The sequence below is a fragment of the Notolabrus celidotus genome, chromosome 12 (genome assembly GCF_009762535.1).
Source record: "Notolabrus celidotus isolate fNotCel1 chromosome 12, fNotCel1.pri, whole genome shotgun sequence".
Lineage (NCBI taxonomy): Eukaryota > Metazoa > Chordata > Actinopteri > Labriformes > Labridae > Notolabrus > Notolabrus celidotus.
Genome location: NC_048283.1, coordinates 5,731,277 through 5,752,907, shown reverse-complemented (window position 1 = coordinate 5,752,907; position 21,631 = coordinate 5,731,277). Strand labels below are relative to the sequence as shown.

Below are 21,631 nucleotides of genomic sequence, written 5' to 3'. Positions count from 1 at the left end.
TTTAGAGTATCTTTGAGTACCCAGAAAAGCGCTATATAAGTCCTATCAAATGTTGTTATTATTATTAAAGAAGATATGTTAAGTGGAGCCAGAGAGAGGAAATAAATGTGTGTTTGTGCGCATGTAGGCTACTTTATGCTATATGTTGTTAGTTTGTTTGTATTTAGACTTCTAGAATTCTAAAATGAAAGCCTCTACTTGATGACTTTTATGTTTTGTAAATGTAAGATACTTTCTTCTTGTCTTTTGTATTGTTTTTCTGTATTTTCTTGTCGACTGTTGTGTTGTTGTGTTTGCATGATGTCCCCTGCAGGGGTGTCAAGAGGTCTGAGCCAGCTTCGGGCTGCGACTCAACACAGAAAAGACTCAATGTGTGAGACTTAATCCTTGGGAAGATGTTCTGAGATGAATCAAATAATTAAAGGGTTAATTTCAGTTAAGATAAGATCAGTTGTGATTCTGTGTCCGGCGAAACAGTAAGACTCTGCAAGTTATGGACTTCAGAGCAGTGAAAGGGGGCTGATTATTTAGAATAATCCCTCCTAATTTAAACAAATAATAAGACCCAACACTGTTTACTTTGTATGTTAAGTTACATAAGTATACAGAGAGAGAGAGAGTAGATCAAACATAACTGGCTGCATATCAAATTTTAATGTTTGAAGTGTTTGCTGTATGTTTTTGTGGATTGTTACTGTTCTGGTTTTTGTTTTAACTCTGTAACGCACTTTGAATTGCTGTTTGTATGAATGATGCTTTATAAATAAACTTGCCTTGCCTTGTTTTGTGTTTCCTAACTTTGGTGCTTTATGCATTTTTTCATTGCTTTGTAACATTTATGTTGTGAGCTTTCAGCATGCTCTACTGCAACAAAATACACTTTTTTTTTTACTATTTTTATTATTTGAATCATTATTATCCAAACCATTGTTTTAACATGAATTTATTTATCTTATTTATTTCTTGTGTTCATCTGATCTTGTTAACTCTACCTTACTTTTAAATTTTCTTTCCACTCTTACTTATTTTATTAATTTCACTGTGTTGATTCTCTTTTATTTTTTAATCATGCCTTTTATAATTTTACCATTGCTGTTGTTTTCTGACTGTGGGGTCCCTGAGCAGCTCCTTCAGCAGCAGACTGAGACTCCCACCCTGCAGGACGGAGCGCAACCGCAGGTCCTTCATCCCATCTGCAATCAGACTGTTTAACACCAGCACTGCTGTGTCCCGTTAATCATCTGTTCTCATCTTTCATTCCACTACATGGAAGTTACTATGTGACTTGGCACATTCACAAATAACTACTGTATCCATCTGAATCGCACTGTTCTTCATACTGTGTATGTTTGTTTTTAAATAACATGGTGCAATTTTTAGCGTGCAATAACTTACCTTATCAATTTATCAGATAGAAGTGTGCATAGTGTGTATACATCTGTAATAGTTGCCATATTTTCTTTTCTTTTTACTTTATTTTCTTTTATTTTCTTTTATTATATTTGACCATTGTCATTGCTATTATTATTGTTATTATGTTTTTTAACTATGTTAGTACATTGTTGTATTCCCCTGTCCCGTGTTGTAAGCTGCTGTAACAACAGAATTTCCCCCAACAGAGGACAAATAAAGTATATCTTATCTCTCTTACTCTGTGAAGCACTTTGGGCTACATGTTTTGATGTATGAAAGGTGCTTTATAAATAAAGTTGAGTTGAGAATGAAAACACAAGTAGACTGTAAAAATACAGAGTGACCAAAACAGGACAATTTGCAATTCCTTTTAACAATTAAACCACAGTACACTAACTGTATCATGAACTTTGGTGCAGATATACAGGTGATTTTGGATGTTTTGCAAAATAAAATGATTATAAACACTCTTTTCGGTGAAAACAAGCCTAAACAGGTTTGATTGACACCCCAGCCTGTACTGCCAGCTGCGCGTTCACGAGACACAAACGACTTTTGTTCTATGGATAACTTCATTTTTTCATTGCTTTGTAACATTTGTGTTGTGAGCTTTCAGCATGCTCTCCTGCAACAAAATACACATTTTTTTTTCTATTTTTATTATTTGAATCATTATTATCTAAACCATTGTTTTAACATGTATTTATTTATCTTATTTATTTATTGTGTTTTTCTGATCTTGTTAACTCTACCTTACTTTTAACTTTTCTTTCCACTCTTACTTATTTGTGTTCATTCTCTTTTATTTTTTAAGTATTTCTTTTTAATCATGCCTTTTATAATTTTACCATTGCTGTTGTTTTCTGACTGTCTGTTACTCTGTGAAGCACTTTGGGCTACATGTTTTAATGTATGAAAGGTGCTATATAAATAAAGTTGAGTTGAGAATGAAAACACAAGTAGACTGTAAAAAGACAGAGTGACCAAAACAGGACCATTTGCAATTAAACCACAGTACACTAACTGTATAATGAACTTTGATGCAGATAAACAGGTGATTTTGTGCCTTTTATTTTGGTGAAAACAAGCCTAAACAGGTTTGATTGACACCCCAGCCTGTACTGCCAGCTGCGCGTTCACGAGACATAAACAACTTTTGTTCTATGGAAACGACTTCAGAGAGAGTGCAGTTAAATCAAGACGCACTTCTGAGCGTCACACCTAACGGCAAATCTCAGTTTAAGACTTAAAAAACTCAAACGGAAGAAACACTTTTACTGTCGACTTATTTTGAAGGCGGAGGGATTTTTACTTCTTTTGTTTGCACACCCGGCGAAAAGCAGGAGGAGATCCCCTGAATGGACTTTGTTTGAGTGGGCTGAGGAAACCAACTCCAGTCAGTCAGCTAGCTTACGAGTGAGTGGAGGCTAACGTTAGCTAACCACCTACCCTAGCTGTGTGCACGGCTCAGCAGCAGCAGCAGCAGACACCAGGAGAGGATAGACTGACTGCTCAGCTGCAGCCACAACTTCTCATGGAGAGACAAGGCAGCAGCTTTAAAGGCAAGTACTTGAAGCTACAGTGTATTTTTTTAAGGTTACCATGATTTTCCAGAGATTGATCAGAGAACTCAACATGCTTTTTTTGTTATTTAACTTAACGTGCTCGACAGGCTGGGTGTCACTACTGTAACATGCAGAATAATCTCAGGGGTTTACACAATTAATGCACTCAAATGTTAAAGTTAGTGATAATGCAACACAGCTTGTAGATATACAGGGAAGCGTTTTTCTCATGCTGCATTAGCCTTAACTGATTCTAAGTTAACATCCGCTGCAACGTGAAGCACTCCACGCCTCAGATTCATGCCTTCTTTGTATGCCTGTGCAACCTTTATTACATGCTACTATTAAAGCACATGCAGTTATTAATGTCTTAATACACATTTATGCTAAATCGATGTGGTTTCTCTTCACAGAGCACAATGCACGGAGCGAGCCCCTGTGTCTGTAGGAACCTGACAGATATGTGCACCGAGAGATGATATGGCAGAATTGCGTGTTACAACAAGGCGATAGGCCAGGCAGGAAATTGGAGTAAAGCTGAAACATAAAGGCTTTGCTACCCCAGCAGCTTGCCAGCTTGTGTGAGTGTGTGTGTGACTGTGACTGTGTGTGTGTGGTTGAAGTGCCTATGGCGGAGTTTGGGGAGAACGGCAGCCTGCCTCCATTGAATCTCGGGGATCCGGCCGTGCCCAGCGACGGAGCAGCAGGGAAGACGCATTGCGAAGTGTCGGTGTTGAATGGAGACTGTGGGATATCAGAGAATAACATGGTCGGATCGGGATCCCTGGTGTCACCTGGACAAGTCGGGGGGGAAACCGGCAACACTTCTGGAGGATCGGATGGGAAATCTGAAATACCACGCAGGAGCAGCATTATCAAGGTAAATACTGAAGTCTCTGTAGAGCAATTCGTTGTGCCTGAGCTAGCCTGCACATCCACACTTGCACATAGAGGGTTGGAAGTTAAATGCAAAAAGCCCTCTTAGTGTATTAATCTAATTTATAACAGCTTTTTATTAACCTCACAAAAGCATAACATGGTCAGGGTTCCCCATGTCCTGGAAAAACTGGGAAACCTGGAAAACAGTTGACCAGTTTTCCAGTACTGGAAAACACCTGGAAATTGGGAGAGCAAGTAAAATGTCCTGGAAAATCACAGATTGTCCTGGAAAATTATTCCAACAAAACACATCCCCATTCAACATTTGTGGCCATTTTTGTCTTTCAGATCTATTTAGGTCAATTTATGCACTGATCCTCTGATTATTATTATTATTATTATTTATTTATTTATTTATTTCAGTAAGGCAGCTTCCTGAGTCCTTTGCTGACTCTTTTGTTTTTGTCTTAGCTAATTTTATATTTTTTGAGAAAAGAGAAAGTTGAGATGAGAGTTGCCCATCATTGTTGCTTGGTTGCACTAATAAAGTGAAGTGCTGTACATCTGTGGTTGCATTATTCTATAATCAATTTGCCATAAATTTTAAGCATGTAAGAGATGATTTCATCCATAGCCATAGACTGCATGTCTTCAATGTAGACTTCCACTGAGAGGAACATATTAGACTATTTAGAAACTGAATTAGGAACTAAATTTAGACTGTCATACCAGCTTGATCATCACTGAAAATGTCCTTGAAATGTCCTGGAAAATGATATCTGGAAAAGAGTGGGAACCCTGATGGTTTCACATTTAAAAAAAATGATGGTTTTCATAAGAAAGGCCTGAGATGGGATCACATAAAGCACTGAATTTAAGTGAAGAAGATCATCTTTGATCCTGTATGGCAGTAAGCATATAGCTGTATGTGTTTGCCTGTGATAAGGTGATCTACATTGTTCTTTGAAAGGGGGATGGAGTGTCACAGATGCAGAACAGTACAGGGCTACATCCACAGAACAGCTCATGTTAAAAAGTTACCATTTGCACAACTCTACAAACAGAAACCCATGGTTGTAAGCTCTCAAGTCACTGTGGATGCTAGAAATGTATTCAAATGGTTTGAAAAATTACAAAATCAAGGTTGCACATGCATGAAAGTGGAGTGGAGAATGATTTGTTTGTGAGCAGACTGGACAATAAGTCAAATTATATTACATTTGGGTAGGAGGAGATGAAGTTGAGTCTGTTCAGTACATCTGCACATAATGTAGAATAATAGTGAAAGTGATTTCTTGTCAGAGAAGAGAGTGAAGCAGTGGGGAACATTTTGTTTGCTGACCTCCCATGTGCACAGATTATTTACAAACTCAAAGGTAGGATTGTTGTACGTACTGTTAGCCATTTAGTTAGGGTGTTAGAAGTTAAATGCAAAAAGCCCTTTTATTGCATTAATATAATTTATAGCTTTGTATTAACCTTCAAAAGCATAACATGGTTTCACATTTAAAAAATGATGGTTTTCATAAGAAAGGCCTGGGATGGAATCACATGAAGCACTGAATTTAAGTGCAGAAGAGAATCTTTGATCCTGAATGCCAGTAAGCATATAGCTGTATGTGTTTGCCTGTAAGAAGGTGATCTACATTGTTCTTAGAAAGGGGGATGGAGTGTTACAGATGCAGAAAAGTAGAGGGCTATAGCACCGAACAGTTCATGTCAAAAAGTTACCATATGCACAACTCTACAAAATAGGTACAAACAGAAACACATGGTTGTAAGCTCTCTAGTCACTGTGGACGCTAAAAATTTAAAAGGTTTGAAAAATTACAAAATCAAGGTTGCACATGCATGAAAGTGGAGTGGAGAATGCTTTGTTTGTGAGCAGACTGGACAATAAGTCAAATTATATTACATTTGGGTAGGAGGAGATGAAGATGAGTCTGTTCAGTACATCTGCACATAATGTAGAATAATAGTGAAAGTGATTTCTTGTCAGAGAAGAGAGTGAATTGTTGTGCGGACTTTGAGCCATATAGTTTTAGAATATTCACATAAGACTAAAGAGATGGAGGTTGATGATGGTGGCTCTAACTCATTAAAAAAAATACACTATATAGAAGTGTAATTTAATGTAAATCAGCCAATTTTAAATACATGTTATAGTTAAAAAGTTAAAATAAGATTGAAATGTACTCTTATAATTAGAGTAAAATTCAGAATATAAGTTTCACAGGTATAATAGAAGACCTAGTCTGTATTTGGGGGGCTCCTAGAGGGAAATAGATTTGAACTGTCTTCCAATAGACTTCCATTGAGTTTAGCAACATGAAGTTTCTGTGCAGATGTGTAACTCTTCCTAGTACCTTCTTCTTGCACTTTCAAATACATAAAAGCAAACAAAATGTGAACAAACTAAAAGGAAGACCTATCATCAGGCTTGCACAGTAGTCTGTTGTCAGAGGGAATTGTCAAATATTTGCTCTTCATTTTGGGCGCCTATTCAGCTCAGTTGGTAGTCCTGGTGTAGGCTAAAGTCCTTATCTCAGTGGTCATGTGGATGATTCACGGTCCTGGCATTAATTGGAACATGTCGTTCCCCTTTCTATTTACCTAACCCACATTCCCCGTCTCTGTCAAACTATTCTATCAAAATAAAAGCACTGGCTTCAATTCTCATGGCCTAGAGGTTGCAGCTTGGTCTGCACCAGGCAACTAGGGTAAAGAAGTTGGGATGTTTATGATTGGGCAAACATGAGTTGACAACGGTTGTGGTTTGGTTATAACCATACTATGAGTCTTTTTGGCCACAGGGCGTCATGGATGCACCAACGTAATATTTGGTGACAATAAAGTAACTTTCTGTGGCCAAAGGCGACCAGGCTGAGGTTAGAGTCAACTCAGAAGTTTATGAACTTAGTAAAACATCACAATCTTTATCTCTGTGCTGGAAAAGAAGACGGTTATCAGAAAGTCTCTGGAAAAGGAACTTATGCCAAAAATGGCTACAGATGGTGATCTGCACACTTCAGGGGAATACTTATCAATCATCAATCTTTAATTGTATAGCGCCAAATCACAACAAACGCTATCTCAAGACGCTTTTACAAACATTGCAACAGAGAGCCAAGACCAAGAGAGGATACGACTCAGTCTGATCACATTTTAATCCACCATGAGCATTGCACCTCGCAGTATTTAGCTAGTTACAGCGGCGAGGACAAACTTCCTTTAACAGGCAGAAACCTTGAGCAGAACCAGACTCATGTTAGACAGCCATCTGCTTCGACCAAGTTGGGGTTGGAAAGAGGAATAGAGGAGAGAGAGAGAGAGAGAGAGAGAGAGAGAGAGAGAGAGAGAGAGAGAGAGAGAGAGAGAGAGAGAGAGAGAGAGAGAGAGAGATGTCCGCCCGTATCAGCAGGAGGCCGTCTAAGGCAACTCAGAGGAACCTACGAGACAAGGGAGCTCAGGGACTCTAGAAAGGTCTATGGTTAGTAACTTTCAATGGGACAGGGAGAGTTAAAGTGAGTGATGGGGGTGAGATAGAATCCCAGTGTGTCAGTGCGCCAGTTGCCCTTGCAGTCCAGGCCTATAGCAGCATAACTAAGAGTTGGTCAAAGCCTGAGCCAGCTAATGAGAAAACAAACAATGCTTTTAACAAGTCTTAACCATTCGGCATTGGAGTTTGCATTTCAGGTTTCCCATCCCTTAGAAAGGGATGTTGGGAGTATTGCTTAAGGAGCATCAAAGATGATGACACTTCCTTCCGTTGCTTCAGTCTACTGTATGTTGAAACCCTCTGAGACTGTGTCTGTAGCTCGTGTCAGCAGCTCCAGTGCAAGCCTTTCTCTCTCTGCTGTATCTGTCATGATGTCAGCCAGAAGGAACAAGATAGAACATGGTAAAAGGGAGTTACTAGACAATACTGGACAATGCATTTATTATTCTTTATGTTATCGCATTGTCCTTCTCATTAACATTATTCAACCTCTGCAGAGCCCTTTTTTGATGATGTTTACATTTGTGTTTTTAGAGGTCAGTAAATTAGTAGTCAGAGTTTCGTTCCCTCTAGGGCCAGCTAGATTTAAAATGCATGAGCTGGTGTTAGGAATGTGTTGAGTAGCACTTTTCAAATGGCAGTGTCTGATGTGTTTGAGTGCATTTGGTGGCTTAATCTTTTATTACCATGCACACAATCCACCCATTATAAGGTCTGTGATTTGATGCATGACGTGAGATGTCTTTGCTCTGGGTGCATTCTCCAGTACAGCAGCAGAAGTGGGTTCAGCTGTGCATCATTTTTGCCAGTGGGTATTACAGGCAACACATTCTTGGCACCTTGCTGGTGCTGAACTTTGATGTGCCCTCTGCTTGAGGATTGATGGGGATAATATTGACATTTCTGCCTTGTAAAGTTCCAACTAATCTCTCACTACACAAGAAAACTGTCTCACTTCTCAGGCCATTAAAGTGCAATTTATTTCAGTATCCAACTCAGGATGTCCAATCCTGTAAGCTATCAGGTCTGGGAAAAGGAGTTGAAGCTTATTCAAATAAGCAAAGTGTCAATTTTGGACTCATTTTGAAGACATTTTGGATCCAAGACAAGACATACATTTAAAGATGAGAGTAAAGCGTCTTTATGTTACATGTTCCTGTCCAGATTTATGCCACTGTCCAATTTAGCGAGCTGGACCAGAGGTTTCTACATGGTGGTCCAGTGCCTGGGTAACCATGCAGACAAGACATCATTCTGAAATGCTCAATGATCTGAATTCAATGAGGTGCCGTATCCGACTGGACAATACAAGCCGTCATGACAAGGCATTAGAAATAAGGAATAGGCACAACAAGTCAGTTTGAAATGATTCTGTGGTTTCTTCTTAGCAACAGAGCACATGGTTGCATAAACATCCGGTGAGTCACAGCAGAAATGTTGACTTCCGATAAGTTGAAGCCAAAGTTAATGTCATGCCAAATTAGTATTGGAAAAACATGGTCTGTTACCAAGGTTCGGGTTGATGCAGGAAATGGAAGTTGTTAAAAATAGAAGAAAAAAATCTGCAATACACTCAGAAATGAATGCTGTTCATACAATTAGGGCTGGGTGATAATTCGATAAATATAATTATAGAGATCTAATTTTTCTCAACACAAATATGACGAATGTTCGATAAAGAGTCGATATAAATAAACCTGTTATTACACCCCAAACACTTGAAAGGGAGGGGCGCTAATGAGCATTAAACGTTAGTTGCCACCCAACATTAGATAGAAATAGAAGACGGCATTGAACAGCCAATCATGTTGCAGGGTGAGAGGTAGGCGGGGCTTAAAGACATTTAGAGCAGAATGTAAACACAGCTGAAACAAGCAACACTGAAGATTACTCAAAACCTACCAGTTCAAAGCAGAGTCGTAAATCTAACACTGAATCGACTCTGCATTAACTATTAACTTAACACACTTCATTAAATATACTTTAGGGATGTGGGCAAAGGAAGAGCACAGAGACAACTTCTGCTTTGAACATGTTTAATGTCCACTGCGACCGTCGTGAATAACCGTGATGCATTCACTGCACTGTGGGAAACAACATCAGTCTACCCGTAAACCATAATCTTAAAGGGGAGGGCACAACTCAAAACAATACTCTACTAAACTAATACACAGTTTACAATTTGATATATCTTTGTTGTAAATTTAACTCAAAGTAAATGCAACCTGAGAAAAATAAGAATCTACAAACTAAAACGTCCCAAAAAACTAATCTTACACAAAAAACCTGCTTCCTGTTAGCACCATCACAAATGATGGATTTAAGGAACTTATCAGAAAACTAAATCCAGATACAAGTTAACAATCTGTCTGGTTTCTTTAACTTTCACTCCAACAACCATTAGACAAAAGAAGAAGACGGCATAGAACAGCCAATCATGTCGCAGGGAAAGAGGTAGGCGGGGCTTAAAGATGTTTGGAGCAGAATGTAAACACAGCTGAAACGAGCGACAGCTGCACTGAAGAAAACTCAAAACCTACCAGCTTAAAGCAGAGTCGTCAGTCTGACACTGAGTCAACTCTGCTTTAACTATTAACTTAACACACTTCATTAAATATACTTTCAGGATGTGGGCAAAGGAAGAGCACAGAGACAACTTCTGCTGTGAACATGTTTAATGTCCATCGTGAATAACCGTGATGCATTCACTGCACTGTGGGAAACAACATCACTCTGTCGGCAACCCTTAGTAATCTTAAAGGGGAGAGCACAACTCAAAACAATACTCTATTTACTGATACACAGTAAATAATTAATATATCTTAAGTTAAATGCAAATAACCTCAACCTGAGAAAAATAAGAATCTACAAACTAAAACTTCCCAAAAAACTAATCTTACACAAAAGACCTGCTTCCTGTTAGCACCATCAGAAATGATGGATTTAAGAAGCTTATCAGAAAACTAAATCCAGATACAAGTTAACAAACTGTCTGGTTTCTTCAACTTTCACTCCACCCACCATTAGACAAAAGAAGAAGACGGCATAGAACAGCCAATCATGTCGCAGGGAAAGAGTCGTCAGTCTGACACTGAGTCAACTCTGCTTTAACTATTAACTTAACACACTTCATTAAATATACTTTCAGGATGTGGATAGGAAGAGCACGGAGAAAACTTCTGCTGTGAACATGTTTAATGTCCATCGTGAATAACCGTGATGCATTCACTGCACTGTGGGAAACAACATCACTCTGTCGGCAACCCTTAGTAATCTTAAAGGGGAGAGCACAACTCAAAAAAATACTCTACTAAACTGATACACTGTAAATGATTTGATTGTAAATTTAAATCAAATGATGCAAATAACCTCAACCTGAGAAAAATAAGAATCTACAAACTAAAACATCCCAAAAAACTCATCCTACATAAACGACCTGCTTCCCACAATTAGACAAAAGAAGAAGACGGCATAGAACAGCCAATCATGTCGCAGGGAAAGAGGTAGGCGGGGCTTACAGATGTTTGGAGCAGGAGGTAAACACAGCTGAAACAAGCGACAGTGGCACTGAAGAAATCTCAAAACCTACCAGCTTAAAGAAGAGTCGTTAGTCTGACACTGTGTTAACTCAGCTTTAATTATTAATTTAAGAGCTTATCAAAAATCTAAATACAGTTACAAGCTAACAAACTGCCTGGTTTCTTCAAATTTCACTCAGAAGCAAAAATCTGCCTTTAAATTTAAAGGAAATAATGATTTGATATTTATCATGATAATTATCAATATCGACTTCTATGGATTTTTTATCGTGTTAACATCTTTTTCAATATCGCCCAGCTCTATATAGAATGTCAAACCAGAATGTAAGTCTAAATACACAAGATTTTACTGATTTCTATCTGCCATACATCAACACTAGTTGAATAATTTGGAATCTCAGTGCACATAATCATTTTAATCTATAGTTGAACCTCCTGAAAGGGAACATATTATGTCATAATCCCTTATTTTCTGGTTGTGTAAAGGCAAAACTACATTTTCTTATCTGAAGCAAATCAAGTATTCAGCAAGCCGTGACCTTGTCTGCATGCCCATATTCTCTGGAAGGTATTCATTTTTGTTTTTGACAGCTATGAAAGATCGAATATTGCACTGATATGCTGGTTGTGCAGCGTTGGACGAGTGTAAACAAGGCAGTCAGTTTCACGCTGTCAGTCAGAACCCTCAGTTCTTGTTAGACTACTTCCCTGAAGTGATGGGAGGATGTGGTCGGGGCAACACGACCGCAGTCTCAAAGTAACAGCTGTTCTACTGAGGGTCTCACATTAACCTGCTGTAAAGGTTTAGGTTTGGTGGTATGGATGCGTTTGCATGCTTGTGTAGTGAAGCAAATGGCACGTCTAAACTGTCAAGTTGAGAGCTTTCTTTTAGAAATGGAAAGAATCTGTCTTAAAACAGTAAAGCTTGCAGTTCTCAGCTGACACATAAAGCCTTTTGTAGATCTTTCAATTGGATGTTTCCTGAATTCTAAACTGAAAGAAATACTCTACTCATAATCTACACTCATCGTCCCACTCATCTTTCCAAAGATGGCTAGTTTTCAAGTACCAATATATCCATGTAAGCTGCTGTAAGCCCTCTCACTGTCTATTTGTGTGCTCAGTGTATTTCAGGCTTTTGTTTTTTATAAAGAAATCACCAAATATGCCGCCTCACAATCACCCAAAATGAAACTCAGATGTTCTTTTACTTTGGCAAAGATTTTGTGGACGTGTCCAGAATACGGGTTACATCAGGAAACAGTATTATGTTGCAAGAGAGTTAAGAACATTATTAATGGCTGTTTTCTTACTTTGGAAACCATCTTTGACCACAACCTGTGACCACATCCTCTCCTCGAAAAATAAAACAACCAAACTATAACAGCTGCTTTTGTCCCCCAACCGTAACAGGGTAAAATACAAAATAGATGCTTGGTTGTGAGCTTTTTTGCCAACCTTCCTTTCAACAGATAAAGAATGTTGAAGTAATAACCTCCATTAGGGAGCCAGCATTTCCAGACCTAGTATTTTGTGACTGTTTTTTTGTTGTTGAAATTGAGACAGGAAGAAAATACTTCAAAATGAATGGTCTCCTACAGTCTCTTTAAAGGTAAAATGTAATTTTCTTCATAGTTGTACACAAGCGGCAACCTCCGCTCTCAAAATATGAAGCCCATGCGGAAGTGTTATAAATTGCAGTTCATCGAGCGGCTGCTTGAGGCTGGCTGCAGAAACTACGGAAACCACATAGACATCAATTCAAAATAGACAATATTTACAGCAGAAATAAACATGTTTAGAGCCTGGTTCAAAAAACGGCTTGGGTCTGAAGAGCTTATTTCTCTATCGGCACCAGACTGTAATGGACAGTGTCTCTCCGCCTTTTCCAAGTGTACGGTTTTGAAGCCAAAATACCCCGTTCCAGAAAGCAGCCAGAGTCTGCGCAGTAGGGAATTTATGTTTCCAGGGTAACAAGCTCCGCCCTACAGCGTACCGTCCCTGAGGTCCTACGGAGTTTCTCTCTACGGCAGCTGTCAATCAAAGTAAACCCGGATGTAAAACCACGTTTTTTAACCTCTGATAACTAACGAAAAAGAAACTACGGATGTGAGAAACGTTCGTACGACATGTATTTATTTTTTAAAGTTTGACCGCAGCCCCATTCAAATGAATCGGGTAGACAGTTTTTGACCTATACTGCAGCCAGCCACTAGGGGGAGCAGTTTTTGTGGCGGCCTCACTTCAAGCCAAGCGAGATTACGTCCATTTTATATACAGTCTATGATCGGCACACACTGTACGGGGGTTGAATTATTTTATAACCTATCAGTTCTGAAGATATTAAGATTATGAGTTTTGCCCAAATAAGGACATGACTGACTTGATTGACAGGCGGGAACACATAGCTGTTGGCGTGGAGGCTCAAAGCCCGCCTCTTTACCTCACACTAGCTTGACAGACGTTAGGTTGAGTTCATCATTTCCAATATGGCACCTGCCGACAATTGGCACGGATACTAAATTCATTATTTATACAGTCTATGGTTGTACATCATTATAAATCTGATATGAGATTCAGAGGCGAGTACAACCTGAATGCAATCTTAAAAGTTAAACAGCTGTGTATACTCAGGTTAAATAGTGACTGTGTGTTACAAAGGCACTCCTGCATGACTTGACTAATGGCTGAGGTGTTTATAAATTCATTTAAACTCAAGTAAATGATAACCATGTTGCATGTGGGTGGCCAGTGGCAGCAGCAATAATGAGCCTGTGGCCACACTCTTTTCCCACCCTACATCTCACCTCAGATCCTTTGCAACAGAGACAATCTCTCCATGCTTTGTTAAAAATACTTATTTCACAGTTTTGGTTGGAGGAGAAAACAATATGGTATTAGTTATGGTGGAGCAGCAGGACTGTGTGTTTCTATCGTCCCAGTTAGTCAGGCTCAGTGGAAATGTGTTCTGAGTTTCACAGATCAGTGCATGTCACTTGTTCAGAAAAAAAAGAGAGCATTATTTCTTAAGTCTAATTTGAGCTACACAAGCAGCAGGAAAAACAAAGATCACAGAGCACAGTCTTCTTACCAAGTATGACTCATAAGACTCATACTTGGGTGACATATTCAGTGGGTTGCAGAGGGGAACTCCAGTACCAGGGATGATGAGAGGAGACAGGTTGAAATTCATCATCATCCCTCTGTACCTCTGTAGGTGTGTGTTGGCAGTTTTGCAGTGAAGTCTTAGAAATATCATCAACCTCTCTGCGGCACATGCCTGCTGTTCCTATTTTAACCCTTTCTTTGTGTGGAAAGAAGTCTCTCATGTCATTTATGTGATTACTAAATTTCCATTTGATAAAGATTATTTAAGTTAAGTTTCATTTTTGGCAGTTGAGGCAGCACTATGTTATCAATGTACTTCAAACACTGTAAATGGTACACATATATGCAAGTCTTTAGAGTGCTTCATCTTGAGCAAATGTGGAAGGATGAAAGTAGAGCTGGGCGATATTGAAATAAAATATTTCATATCAGTTGATATAGATAATTATCATGATAAATATCAAATCACTATTTCATTTCAATTTATAGACAGATTTTTTTCTCCTGAATGAAAGTTGAAGAAACTGAGAAGCTTCTTGAATCCAAAATTTCTGACGGTGCTAACAGGAAGCAGGTCTTTTGTGTAAAATGAGATTTTTGTGAAGTTTTAGTTCGTAGATTCTTATTTTTCTCAGGTTGAGCTCATTTGCATAACTTGATTTAAATTTACAACAAAGATATACCAAATTTTATAATCTGTATCAGTTAAAAGAGTATTGTTTTCAGTTGTGCACTCCCCTTTAAGATGACTAAAGGCTGATTTATACTTCTGCGTTGAATCAACGGCGTACCCTATGCCAGGGGTCCACGTAGCTCCCGAACCTACGCCGTGGCCTACGCACGTAGCTGACGTGCACCTCCTCCAAAATGTAACTCCCCGTAGAGCCGACGCGGACCGCAAGCCCTGTGATTGGTCCGCTCGGCGGCTTTGTCTTTCCCGCATTTACAACACTTCCGGGATCCCGGACATCGGCCGCACATCGTCCGTGTATTTCATCTCCTCCTCTCTATTCTTCATGTAATCATGTCTGTATGATAAACAGCAACATGTATCAGCTGTAGATTAACATAACACGCTCTGAAACTCTGTGGAAAAGGAAACAGAGATCGTAGCGGGACCGGAAGCAGGCGGCCGGCTATCAGAGAGACCGCACTGCCCTCAGGCGTTTCGGCGGAGAATTGCTGCGCGACACGGACACACCGACGCACAAGTATGTGGGGCTCATGTCCGCGTCAGCCCCTGCTGCGTAGGGGAGACGCAGAAGAATAAATCAGCCTTAAGGGTTACAGGCAGAGTGATGTTGTTTCCCACAGTACAGTGAATGCATCACGTTAATTCAGTGTTCAGTTGTCCTACGGTTAAATTAAATGTGTTAGAAATGCACAGCAGAAGTTGTCTCTGTGCTCTTCCTTTACCTACATCCTGAAAGTTGACTTAATTAAGTGTATTAAAAAGTTAATAGTTAACGCAGAGTCAACTTAGTATCTGACTAACGACTCTGCTTTGAGATGGTAGGTTTTGAGTTTTCTTCAGTGTCGCTGTCGCTACTTTCAGCTGTGTTTACATTCAGCTCCGAACGTCTTTAAGCCCCGCCTGCCTCTCACCCTGCGACATGATTGCCTGTTTAATGCAGTCTTCTTCTGTCTAATGTTGGGTGGGTACCGTTTAAGGCTCATTAGCGTCCCCTTTCCTGTGGTTGTGGGGGTGTTACAGTTACAATTACATTGAGAAAAATTACATCATGATAAGTAGCGTTATCGAATTATCGCCCAGCCCTAGATGAAATACATAAAATAATGCTTTCAATATGCCTACTGTATATCTAGTACTTTGTAATATTAATGATGCAGCTTTCACTATGATTTGAAATAGCTCCAAAACGCTGACGCTAATAACTGTAGTAAAGACTACAGCACATTGGTCCATGCGAGCACCTCTCTTTAAATGGGTAAATGCAGTAAATTGCCTGTCCTACTTTGTACGACTTCCTGGAGGACTGGAGCAAGGTAAATGAATCAGGGGAGTTCAGTGTGAAACTGAATCTCTCCTGAACTGTGAAAAAGGCCTTGAGCAGGAGACCTAACGTTAACTCATTCACATAGAGCATCTATGTTTGAGTAAAGTCCTCTGAGTGATAGCGTTCAGCGTTGCCTTAATTCATTAATTCTGTCACTTAAGTAACTGCTTCTTCAGCGGACTCCTCTGCTATGATTCAGGCCATATCTGCACGCCACAGATTTTATGTTTAACTCAAACTCATCTCTTCTGTCCCCTGAGAGGGATTTCCTGGATGTCTGAGCAGTGCAGCTTGCATGTTTGAGTGTAATCCAGTTACCCAAACCAATGCCCCGGGCAGTTATAGGGGTAATTTATTACAGAGCTTTCAACAGCCATTCTTGACGTAGGGTCCTTTTACTGTCTCTTATTCACTCGTTGTGCCTTCATGTGTTTTAAGTATTCATTCATCTGCTCGGATGACGCTGATTGACACAAGTGCTGTTTGCCTCACCCTGTTATTTCAAGGGTAACTCAAATGACTTGACAGTAGTTCTGCCACATTAGTGGGAGTGGTGGTTCTAAACCTGAATGATCACTTGAATTCATATTTCCATACAATAAGCAATAAAGAAAAGAAATGAGGAACATATTTTAACATTGTGTTCAATATCTGCAATAACGATCCTTAGCCGTTATCACATATAGGACTACTCAGAGTGAAGGCTGAGAGTCTGTGAAGTGTTTTATTAAAATCACAGCTCTCATAGGAAATGAACTCAAATCTCTTTTGATATCGGATCAAGGAAGCTGTTTGCTTTTGGCCCTGAGTGCTGATCTTCACATTTTGTCATTTGACTTAAATATCAAGTGCTAATGAACACCATTTAGGCTTTAAGTATGTCAATACTTAAAGCAACAATGCTGTGAAGACTGCTGATCAGAAAACTGTGATCTGGAAGTTTTCTCAACCAAATAATTCAACAGTCTATCCAAAAATAACTGCTGGATTAATCAGTAATGAAAATCATTTTGGTTGCAGCCCTAGAAAGTTGAGCTAATTTCACCAGTCCTTAATCACTGCAGTTTGCCTTCTGTGGGTAGACTTTAAAAGCTCTACGACTCTTAGCACTAAAATGGTAACTGGCATGAATACAGTCTGATTTAACTGTAAGCTAAGAAGCATTAAGAACCCTCAGGTTATCAGGAACAAGTAGAGCTGGGCGATATTGAAAAATATGTAATCACTATAAAATATTTCATATCAGTCGATATCAAATCATTATTTCACTTCAAATTTAAAGGCAGATTTTTGCTCCTGAGTGAAAGTTGAAGAAACCAGACAGTTTGTTAGCTTGTATCTGGATTTAGTTTTCTGATAAGCCCTTAAAATAATAGTTAATGCTGAGTTAACACAGTGTCAGACGAACGACTCTGCTTTGAGCTGGTAGGTTTTAAGTTTTCTTCAAAACCTGTCGCTCGTTTCAGCTGTGTTTACATTCCCCTCCAAAGGTCTTTAAGCCCTGCCTTCATCTGACCCTGCGACATGATTGGCTGTTCAATGCCGTCTTCTTCTTTTGTCTAATGTTGGGTGGCAACTGGCGTTTAAGGCTCATTAGCGCCTCCTCCATTTCCAGTGTTTGGGGGTGTAATTACAGGTTTATTTATATCACATTTTTATCAAACAGTTGTCATATTTATATAGAGGAAAATATATCACGATAATTATCGTTATGGAATTATCGCCCAGCCCTAGGAACGAGTTTACTTGGGGTTCTTGGGACCAATACAGAGCAAGAGGGACAATCAGTTTTTATGTTCCCCACCTTTGGGACCAGACTGAATCCTTCTAAAACTCTCAGCTCATTTAAAGCATTGCTCAAAACACTTTTACTACCTCTTCTATCAAATAAGATACACAACTTCTTCTGAAATCTAACATCTTTATTTTTCTTTTGTAAAATAATAACACTTTTTTTTATCGTTGCTGCCAACTGTAGAGTTCCACACTTCTGAGAGCTTACATTTGAACAGCCTCTATGAGTAACAGTTTCCTGAACACACTAAATATTGGAGTATTTGTCAGGACTGTCCATGTAATTGTCAACCATGAGAAAGTATGAGTGTTTACATCATGTCTAACAGTGTTTACTTTAGTCTTCACTCGTTATTTGATCCTGAAACTTGTTGACTTTAAAACTTGAAACCTCCGTTTGATTGAATCACAAACGGGACCGCCAAGATGTAGTTTACACATCTCTGTCATTTTGTGGGAATTTGATCCTGAGAGTGGGCCATACAATAATGACTGACATGTTGACACATTTTATTAGATTGTAAGTGTTTACATACTCTTGTTATTGCTGTGTTTACGTCCCAGAGGGAACAGCCTGATGATTGAAATCCAATTGACCAGTTAGTTCTTATTCCAAGTGCCTCAACATTGTCTTGCATTGCTGTTCAACATTAAAAAGGCTCCAAGGATGAATCTGCTCAGCTGTTTTGCAATAATAACGATGCTGGCAGTGGAAAGTCTTATGAAATTGGCAGCTGATATCTTCATTGTACTCACAGAGCAGGCAGTTCGTTTGAAGCCTGCCAGGGCTCTGAAACTGTCTCATCATGGAGGCCTTATCAGATGCTGAGCTGAGCTGATGCCGCTCGCTCTCTCCTCAGTTAGTCTGAACTGTGACATGACAGTTTTGCTTGATCCTTTTCTGATTGAGGTCTGATCAGAATGTGAATAACATCATTTTTTAGCTTTTGCAGTGTTGACCTGATTGAACAATTCAGCGGTGCTTCCAAACTTCTACCCTGCACTGCTCACAAATACATGGATTAACAGTTCTCAATGATGTTTGTGTAGACTTGAGCTGATGGGGATCTGGATCTGGACTGTGTTAGTGTTCTCTCATGGTTAAACAAGCAGCAACCTCCGGTCTAAAAATATGAGTCCAATGTGGAAGTGCTAAAAACTGCAGTTCATGGAGGATCTGCTTGAGGCTGGCTCAGGAAATACCAGAAACCACATACACACCAATTCAAAAAAGCAGATCTTTACAGTAGAAATAAACATGTTTACAGCCTGGTACTAAACATGAGTGTAGTCTAGATAGCTCATTTCTCGATCGGCACACACTGTACGGGGGATGAATTTTTCATAATGAGGTAATTTCAAAGATATAAGGATTACGAGTCTTCCAATGAGAGGCACAGCTGACTTGATTGACAGGCAGGAACACTGTAGCTGTTGGCTAGGAGGCTCAAAGCCCGCCGACGATTGGCTTCAAAACAGCGCTTCAGAAACAGATGGGTGACGTCACGGATACTACATCCATTATTTAAACTGTCTATGGGTTAAACTGGGTACAATGTCAGTTATCTATCAATGGATCTAAAATGAAGGAAGAGGTGTTATCAGGCTGAACAGTTCATCTTACATGTTTATGTGCTTCCTTATTTTACTTTTAGAGAAGTGAGAAAGTTATGCTTCTGATATGAAGCAAATGTACTGTGTCTTACTCCAGTATCAACTACACTCATTTTTATGTATATAGCACCTTTCAAACATTCAAGCATGCAGCCCAAAGTGCTTCACAAAGGAACAGAAACAGAAAACAACAGCAAGAGATACAATGATACAAAGCTAAAGGAAGATAGAGGAATGTGGTATGAAATACTTTAGAAATAACAATGAAATAAAATCAATCAATTAAATAAAATAGAATAAATACAAGAACAATAAGATAAAATAATTAAAAAATGATGCAAAAACAATTGCCATAAAAGTAATAATGCAGTCAAGTGCCAAAAGGAAATCACTCCAAGTTAAAAGCCAGATTAAAAAGGTAAGTCTTCAGTTTACTTTTAAAAACACACATCTGTAACATTCAGTTACACTTCTGCTAACTTTGCCAGAGTTGATAACAGAGTTTTCTTTGCATGGCATAAAGATAATTTGGTATCTAATAGGCCAAAGTAATTTTTATAGCACCTTTAAAAACAACAAAAAGCAAAAATACCCATAAGAACAAAGCCTGGAAGAAGGTGCAACATATCTGTTTTTTGTTCTATTTTGAAAGAGTAAATGTACCCCACAAACACACAACAGTTTCACACTCAGTGTTTTTTTAAAGGTTGAGGATTGTTTGTGGAACTTATTAAATTCAATAGAGGAATTAGAAAAGGCCTGAAATACCAAAAGGTCAGCTGCAAAACTAAACTGTGATGTTTTTCAACTTTCTCTAATCAACAACAAAGGGTCAGATATAACAATCTGGCAGACTTTTTGTTATCCAGTTTTTAGAGAATACGTATTATGAAATAATAATAATACTACTTAGCCTTCTGCATTTGAGCTGCAGGCAGGAGAATCTTGTCATGGTGCAGCTAAATGGCAACTAAAGAAAGAGAAAAAAAATGCACCATTATAACCTTTTGTTGCCTTATCCAGAGGAAAGGAAAGAACAGGTCTGATTGTGCCAAATGGGAATGAAGTGTGATAACACATACGCCTCCCCTGTGTTTATCTCTAATATCACACCGACTCTGCATTCACTGCACTGGACAGTGGCCAAACACCCCAAGATGGTTATGTGGAAGATTATCTGATATATAGGTGTTCTGATTGCAGGCAGAGATGTTTCTCCTCCTAAAGGCCCAGTACACTATGCGGTCTGTGTGTGTGGTATACAACAGTTTAAACACATTTTTTTTAAGGTGGTGTTTTTTGTTTTTCTGCAGATATTACTCAGATTACACTTTGGGGAATGACGTTCTCACTGGGAAATAAGAAACAGTGCTGGTAATGATTACAAACTTGACTGTGCGTGACTTGTTGTGAAACATTCCTCTCAAGGTCCCATTGAATGTTTTATTCACACCAGCATTACACGCGTTATAAAAACAGGAGTGATGGGTTACATGATCATGGTGGAGTCTGGCTTGCGTGACAAACAAACGATCGGTACACAGTTAGAAGAAAAAATCAATCACTTTACTTTTGATTGCTGATATCTGTGTGGAAGAGATTGTGAATGGTTTAAAGAGATATATTTATCAGCATGTCCATCCATCCATCTTCCTCCGCTTATCCGGGTCCAGGTCGCGGGGGCAGCAGCCTCAGCAGGGAAGCCCAGACACTCCTCTCCCCGGCCACTTCCACCAGCTTTTCTGGGAGGATACCGAGGCGCTCCCAGGCCAGCTGAGAGACATAGTCCCGCCAGCGTGTCCTGGGCCTTCCCCGTGGCCTCCTCCCAGTCGGGCATGCCCGAAACACCTCCCCAGGGAGACGCCCGGTAGGCATCCTAACCAGATGCCCGAACCACCTCATCTGGCTCCTCTCGATCCGGAGGAGCAGCGGCTCTACTTTGAGCCTCTCCCGGATGTCCGAGCTCTGACCCTATCTCTAAGGCTGAGCCCAGACACCCTGCGGAGAAAGCTCATTTCGGCCGCTTGTATTCGCGATCTCGTTCTTTCGGTCACTACCCACAGCTCGTGACCATAGGTGAGGGTCGGAACGTAGATTGACCGGTAAATTGAGAGCTTTGCCTTCTGGCTCAGCTCTCTCTTCACCACGACAGACCGGTACAGCGCCTGCATCACTGCAGACGCCGCCCCGATCCGTCTGTCA

General features: G+C 39.6%; 1 protein-coding gene across 1 annotated transcript in view; it reads left to right on the top strand.

The window, feature by feature from the left end:
- Positions 1 to 2,509: 2,509 nt before the first annotated feature.
- Positions 2,510 to 21,631, top strand: part of LOC117823141 (inactive phospholipase C-like protein 2) — a 70,869-nt gene continuing 51,747 nt past the window's right edge. The window contains exons 1-2 of the mRNA XM_034698219.1: positions 2,510 to 2,975; positions 3,392 to 3,858. Of these exons, the coding sequence (XP_034554110.1) occupies positions 3,607 to 3,858 (252 nt within the window). The 5' untranslated portion in view covers positions 2,510 to 2,975; positions 3,392 to 3,606. The remainder of the gene's footprint in view (positions 2,976 to 3,391; positions 3,859 to 21,631) is intronic.